Genomic DNA, 7,233 nt, shown 5'->3' on the forward strand with positions numbered 1-7,233 from the left:
CTATTTATGTGAGGGAGGACTGCCCTAGGGAATGGCTTTACCTGGGATTTGGCTCCTGTAGGGCCTTACAGAATAAGCCTTAGTGCTCTGTGATACTGTGCTGCCCCTTGCACAAATTCTATTCCTCACTATTCCTCCAGTGTCACTCTTGTCCCTGCTGAAGTTTGTCCCATCCACTGGGCTCTCAAGTGTTTTCTCTCCTGCTCATATTTAAATTTCAGTCTTTTTGGGTGACTTCTATGCCTCTGCAACATCAAATTGAGTTCCCCAAAAAACACACCACTGAACCAATTTTTTTATCCTTTATTTCTCGAATTTCCATTTCCACTTGTTTCTCTAGCTGCAATAATAATGGACGTGACAGAAATAACAGCAACCAAGGGGAATAAATGGAATGTGACAGAAAATGCTAAATTTTGACCTTTGAGCAGGACCCAGCGTTCACAATGTCCAGGAAGAAGCACAACCATGAGATAATCCAGGGGTCTCTGGGTGCCAGACTGGGTCTGCAGTATTTCAGTCCATGAGAGTTACAGGATGAGGGATTCCTCACAGGAATGAAATGTGACCACAAACAGGGTTCAAGCAGCCCTGTTCCATGGGGAACAGAGAGATTGCCAGAATCACAGTGCCTTTCACTCCATCCCATTGCCTTTGAGCTCCTCCATCAGCAAATCCTGCTGCTTATTGACCCAGTTTCCTCCCTTGGCTGTGTGGGGAGGGGGATCCTGGGCTGGCGGGCAGGGCGGCCTGGCTGGGCACAGGCGGGCCTGGAGCAGAGCTGGAGCCGGAGCGCGGCCTGGAAGCCGCGGCGGAAGCTCCGGTTGCAGAAGCCGTAGATGATGGGGTTGACGCTGCTGTTGGAGAAGGCCAGCCAGTGAGCCAGGGGATAGATATACACATTGATCAGCCGCAGCTGCACGTCCGACAGGCTGCCGTAGTCCGACAGCAGCATCAGGCTCCACAGGGGAAGCCAGGACAGGGCGAAGAGCAGGGTGACAAGGACGAGCGTGTGGATGGCTTTCCGCTTCCTCCTCCACGCTCCCCGCTGCTGCTCCCGGCCGCGCTTCCCGGCCCCGGGCACGGCAGCGTGGCACAGGGAAACGCCGATCCTGGCGTACAGGAGCGCGATGAGCGCCAGCGGAGCCAGGTAGATGTTGGCAAAGAGCACCGTGGTGTAGGCCTTCCTCATGGCCGGCTCGGGCCACTCCTCCCGGCACCAGAACACCGGGCGGGTGGCGTTGCCCGTGCCCAGGAGCAGCTGGAAGCGCTTCTCCTGCCGCAGCCGCAGCAGCGCCGCCGAGGGACACATGATGGCCACGGCCAGCGCCCAGATCACCGCGATGGTGGCCACGGCGGCGGGGACGGTCAGCTTCGGCTTGAAGGGGTGCACGATGCACCGGAACCTGCGGCAAGGGCACCGGGGAAGCCGTGTGAGGAACGCCTCCTATCCCGGGCAGGGATGCACACACATTTTAAACTGCCTGTCTTTCATCCTCCCTGTCAGTTGCTGCCTGTGCAATCCAGCTTCATGGCTGAGAAACAAACCAATTCCTGGCAGGCTGGGATAGCCCAGTTCCACCCTCTTTAAGAGACACCGGTGGAGGAGCAGATTGCTCTTTAGACCTGCCCAGATTTTATTTTGCGTAGGATTTGTTGTGGTGTTGGGAGGGTTAATGACTGGGCTCAGGGTGGTCAGGGGGCCAGGGGAGATGACACTGGTGGTTACAGACTGCAGCATCTTACCTGTCCATGGCAATAGCAACCAGAGTGAAGACAGAGGCAGAAACAGAGACGCCTTGGACCATCCCGCTCATCTTGCACACCAGGCTCCCAAAGGGCCACCCTGCAAGGAAACATGCATTTTGGAATTGCTGCCATCTCACTGCAGGACTCTGCTTAAAATCATTCGCTCTCATCTTCCATTTCCTGAGTACAATTATAGAGTCATGGGGTGGTTTGGATGGAAGGGAAGATCATGGAGTTCCAGCCATGGCCAGGAACACCGTGCCATGGGCAGGGAGACCTTCCACTGACTCAGAATGCCCACAGAGCCCCCTGGACACACGCCCCTGGCTACACGCCCCTGGCTCTCCCCACCCCACGGGCAGCCAGCCCACCTGCAATGATGTTGTCCAGGAGGGTGGTGGGCATGCAGAAGAGCCCCACCAGCAAGTCACTGACGGCCAGGTTCAGGATGAACAGGTTGGTGACCGTGCGCATGTGCCTGCTCCACAGCACGATGAAACAAACCCCCCCGTTGCCCACCATGCACAGGAGGAAGATGAGCAGGTAGGAGGTGATGAAAACAGCAGCCACCCAAGGCTGGTGGAGGTAGAAGTCCACATAGGAGACATTTCCTTCCAGGTAAAGGTACTTGTACGTCCTGTTGTAATTCAGCAAATCCAAGTGAGGCCAATCCAACGAGGAGTTTGAGTCCATTCTCCTCGTGTTCCAATGTGCCCTAAAAGATATTTGTAAAGAGGCCATTTTAGTCTGCTTGCAATTGATCTGAAGCAATGTGATATTATTATTATTATAGCATTGTCATCTCTTTTGGGTGCACTATGTGCTGAAATAAGCGTGAAACTCACATGCACCCTGGCAGCAGTGAGGTGGCTGAGCAATAATCACTAAAAAGTCACTAACTCCAGCACTGAAAAACAGGGATTAAAGCTTTCTCAAGTGGCATAAGCCTTCTGCCTGCAAGTATCCAAATCCAGCCCCATTTCATGGACATGAGATGGTTTTGTGTGCAGCTGGATGATTTAATTCCCTGCTCACAAGCTACCCAACTCCAAGGCTGCAATCAAGAAGGACCACGCAGTGTCTGAAACATGCTGAGCTTCAAGAGAGCTGGGTTCATTTCCAAGCAGCTAACTTGACTTGGAGGCAGCATTTCAAACTCTTTCCCACATATATTTTGTCTCCCAGATGAGGATGCCTAAAGAAGCAGGGGGCAAAATTAATTGGTGGCAGCAGGCATGAAATTAAAGTGTGAGTGCAGGTGCTTTCAAGATGCTTCAAATTCCTTAATAGAAATGGGATTTAAATTTAGGCACAAGTTATCTGAATCCTGATGAGCTTGTATGAAAGCTCAGCAAAGCCTCTGCAAGTGCTTTACTCTCAAGAAGTAAGTGCAGTAAAAAAAAAGTATTTATTCTGCTGTGCCTCAGGTTTGGAACAAGCAGAGCAGTGAAAACCCATCATGTTCTGCTCTCTTGTGCCTGTTCAGAAATCAGCAGCAGTGCAGTGTCTTAATGGGTCTGTATTTCACAGACTTATTAAATGCCTGCACAGCAAGGCAGGGAGACAAAAATCTGGAGTCCCTCACCCAAAATCAGCTGCTTGTAGGTTTGAACAAGTGTAGGAATAGTTGTACATTCTGTGGGGCTGTCCTTACAGACAAAGGCTTATTTATCTTGATTAGTTTTTACTCAATATGCTTTCAAAATCATTGGAGGTGATCTTATTGAGATGTCAGATGAGCCAGATGCTTTCCCCAGCCAGAGTTCAGAGTCAGCCTTGTGAGAAATGCTTTAATGCCCATTTTCCTGATCCCTCAAGGAAGCAGCACTGGTGCTCTTGCACCCCAACCTGGGCTCAAGGTGGAGAGCTCTGACAGAATGCCAACACAGATATTTGACAACACAAGTTCACACTGCTCCTTTAATCCCAGACCTGGAGCTGGGCTTTATAAATCCCAGGAGATGCTCTCACCATTAAAAAGCAGCATTCCTACTGCTCTTCCCTGTGGAGAGCTTTGTGGACAGTTGGCTAGCTGAGAAAGATCCTGTAGACATGATACTGTTGGTGAAGTTAGAAGGAGGCAAGTCTAGGAGTCAGCAGTCAGTGTCCAGTGATGGGCAAGGACATTGTGCCCTTGGTGCAACAACAGGATAGAGGAGAGGATCTTTTGCCAAAAAAATGAGGATAGTTTCAGCAGAATAACCACAAGAATGTAGAAGTAGCAACAGAATAACCATAAGAATACAGAAGTAGGCGTGGTTGGCCGATAAGTAACTAACCAATAATGAGCTCTTCTTTGCAATATGTATGAACTTCATTAACACCAATATAAATATGTGTGACTATCAATAAAGTCCGAGACTTGCTGATCACTCATATTGAGTGCCGCTTTTCTCCTGCCAATCCAACACTTCCCCACATTACTATTATTATTATTGCCCACTAATTTTCTGCCATAATCTTCTGCCTCCCCAAGGAGTTGCTTTAGGGAGACACTGTGGCCAGGGGAAGGTGGCTTTTGGCTCTCACCACATTCCCAGTCCCCATGCCCAGCTGTCCCTGTGCTGTCCCCAGAGGTGCCTTTCCTCCCTTACCTGCTGGAGTTTGGCTTTTCCAGGGGTCTCTGATGATCTGAGGCAGAAGTTCTTGGTCATGCCATGACAGGGCTGTCCCTTATCACACTGAAATCAGGAGAAATAATGGTTATTTTGGATACATATTTTGTTTTTTCTCTCTGTTTCTGACACTAGAAGCTGCTGCCTCACAGCACAATCTCCTCAGTAATGATCTCTGGAATAGTTTTTGTCCATAGCTGGTAAACAAGAAGTTGTAAACAGCCTTGAGGCAAAACTGGAGCTGAGTCTCTTCCCAGTTGCACTAATGAAATTTTGGTTGTGGCAGGCATAGGGAAGTGGTTGTGCAAACACTGCAGATGATAGGAAATGGAAAAGCTCCATGGATTTCTATTATCCTGAAGCTGAGGGGGAGGAGGATTGGCTGGAAGGAGAAATAAAGCCAGTGCCTTGTGTTTTCACAGGGACCTTGCCTGCTAAAACAAGGGGTGATAAATAATTGAGAGAGGCACAGAAGACAGAAACATAAATCATCTAAGAAAAGGGAAAAAATTATGCAATACCTAATTGGTATAAGATGATGAATAACAGTAATCTGCTTCCACGTGGTAACTTGATAAGAGCAAGGCCTCCCTCCTTCATTTAATACACCAGAGAAAATCTGCAAAGGAATAAAGTGGGAGGGAGGCTCCCAGAGTGCAAACTGCCCCAACCCACAGTGGGCTCCCAAACACAGGAGGCTCATTCCCTGCTGGAATCCCAGACACAGCCTCCATAGACAAATACACAATGTAACACCTCACAGCCTGACCAGGACAATTGTTACCTCTGGCTAGAGAAAAACAGTTTTCCCTCGTTAGAGCAGCAGTTCCAAGCCATTATGAAGTGATGCCATTGTTTTTATGTTGGGCACATGGAAGAAATCCCCTGGAGCAGCCACCACTGCCTCACCCCCGTGCACAACCTGCTGGGTTTGTCATCTTGATATCTTCATTTTTATGTGTGAAATAGCCTCACAGGATCCTCTGAGGCTGAAACAAAAATAAGGAGACTTCAGAGATGGGAGGAACAGCATGTAGGTGCATGTAGCTGTACATGAAGAACATTCAATGTGGTAAGTGCTAAAAAATTTGTTCTTCCCTTGTCCTGAGCTCAGTAATGGCACAGGAACAGAGACTTCCCAGGGCTCCCAGCTCCCAAGGTTTCCCACTTTGGAAAATGATCCCTGGTCTGCTGAAAAGTGAGAAATTCCCAGGGGCAAAAAACAGCCCCTGAAGGATGGCAAAAAGAACAGGACATTGGTCTGTGATTGTCTGAGAAATAAGGGAGAGAGAAATTTATGGATCATCCTCTGCCTCAGGGAACCAGGAAGGGAGCCACTGACTAAAAACCTGAAATGCTGTTCCACAGGGACCCTGTGCACAGCCCATGGGATTCTGGGGTCCTCTTGGCTTCTCTTTCAGAGCAAGGGGGAGCTGCAGCCACCCCAAACCCCTCATTCCCAGTTCCACAGGGAGTGGTGCAGGAGGTGTTTGGTCTGGGCTATGCAGGGCTTCAGCTGGGGACTCTGGGGATATTTGTGAATTAAGGTAATAGAACTTACTCTTTAAGTATTTAACTTTTTCATCCATCAATATTTCCATCCTATTTTATAGGACATACCTCTGAGTGGTTCATCTCCAAATAAGCCCAAATATCCCAGTAGCTTTTCAGCTGGGAGAAAGGAGCTGTGGAAGAAAACCCACCCTTAAAAATAGCCAGTTGCAATAAAATCATTCTTTCTTACTGACATTGACTTTCATAAAGAAAAACAAGTGCACCTTGAGAAGCAAATGTCTCATTTTGAAATGGGCAATCCCAGGCAGATGTGCCAATCTTGGAGCTGCACACACATCTCCTCTCAATGAGCTTAAACTGCTTATCCTCCCCTCAGAGTCATTTATCTGCATAGTCTGAGCTGGGGCCACAGGAAATAGTTTGTAGGTATTTCTTTTTGAAATAGGTACTTCCTTTTAAAAGATCTCAAACTTCAAATGATGGAGAACAAGGTTATCAGCAGGATGACTGGAATAAACACCAGACTTAGCTGCAGATTACTCATCCACTTGAGCTGGGAATAGAAAGCATTTCACTCCAAAGCCAAATTGTAACTGTAAATCAGGAGATGTAAATGGCAGGTGAGGCATTCACAGCAAGTTGGTAATGGCTCTGTATTTTTATACATATATATATATTTATATATAATTTCCACCCTGCTTCATTAGAGCCAAGTCTGCTTACCTATTTCTTATCATTATGATCCCTTTTCTCCCCTTTACTTCATGTTTAGTCAACCTTTAAGCTTCTAAATATATTTTTTTATTTGATGCATCACAGGCAGTTTTAAATCTTAACTAAAATCTCAGCCAACTGCTCGCTGAAATCAGGTTAAAGTAAGATTTCCACACCCAGGCACACTTATGCCACCACTTTATTGAGAAGCCTGGCAAGCAATAAGATTTTAGCTGCCTTACCTTGGAAGCAAGTCCCCGTTTTAAAAGCTTTCAGTAGGAAATTACTCAAGTTCCCTGGGATTCAGTCTCCAAGTAGCAGTTTCTCATCCATCACTGGAAACTGGGCAGGGACCCCACAGAATATCTGGACTGGCCACAGCTTTTTCCCTGGAGAGATGCTCCAGCAGTTCAGCAGTGAGTGCTGGGGTTTGATCTATAGGAAGAGCTAAATCAATGATCCCTGCTGGGCTCTTGGCAGCACTAAATTCCCCACAAATGGGACATGAGCCTCCTAAATTGCACCTTTCAGCTCAGCCTGTGCTCATGAGTCACTCCCTGACAGCCTTGTCATTTGGGGCACTGAGACTGAGGGGAGTAATTGGGGAGCAGGTAGATAGAGGTAAAAAACACCCCTGGAA

General features: G+C 48.0%; 1 protein-coding gene across 5 annotated transcripts; it reads right to left on the bottom strand.

The window, feature by feature from the left end:
* Positions 1 to 287: 287 nt before the first annotated feature.
* LOC129120422 (neuropeptide FF receptor 2-like) lies at positions 288 to 6,968 on the bottom strand. Of its 5 annotated transcripts, XM_077176851.1 has the most exons (9): positions 6,836 to 6,968; positions 5,985 to 6,472; positions 5,149 to 5,353; positions 4,344 to 4,430; positions 3,721 to 3,913; positions 2,595 to 2,944; positions 2,121 to 2,464; positions 1,747 to 1,846; positions 288 to 1,406 (listed from the first exon to the last, which is right to left on the bottom strand). In XM_077176851.1, coding segments are annotated over exons 6-9 (1,185 nt in total). In that variant the 5' UTR covers positions 2,597 to 2,944; positions 3,721 to 3,913; positions 4,344 to 4,430; positions 5,149 to 5,353; positions 5,985 to 6,472; positions 6,836 to 6,968; the 3' UTR covers positions 288 to 667. The 5 variants fall into 5 exon arrangements, with proteins under 5 accessions (XP_077032966.1, XP_077032967.1, XP_077032970.1 ...); XM_077176852.1 differs by lacking the exon at positions 2,595 to 2,944; XM_077176855.1 differs by lacking the exons at positions 2,595 to 2,944; positions 3,721 to 3,913 and adding an exon at positions 4,886 to 4,983.
* Between the last annotated feature and the right edge of the window lie 265 nt (positions 6,969 to 7,233).

This window comes from Agelaius phoeniceus, chromosome 4 (assembly GCF_051311805.1).
Source record: "Agelaius phoeniceus isolate bAgePho1 chromosome 4, bAgePho1.hap1, whole genome shotgun sequence".
NCBI classification, from domain to species: Eukaryota; Metazoa; Chordata; class Aves; order Passeriformes; family Icteridae; genus Agelaius; species Agelaius phoeniceus.

Coding starts and splice junctions, on each gene's coding strand:
- LOC129120422 (XM_077176851.1), bottom strand. Junction 1,847..2,120: donor CCTGGACAACATCATTGCAG/GTGGGCTGGCTG, acceptor GTTTCCTTGCAG/GGTGGCCCTTTGGGAGCCTG. Junction 1,407..1,746: donor GTTGCTATTGCCATGGACAG/GTAAGATGCTGC, acceptor CCCTTGCCGCAG/GTTCCGGTGCATCGTGCACC.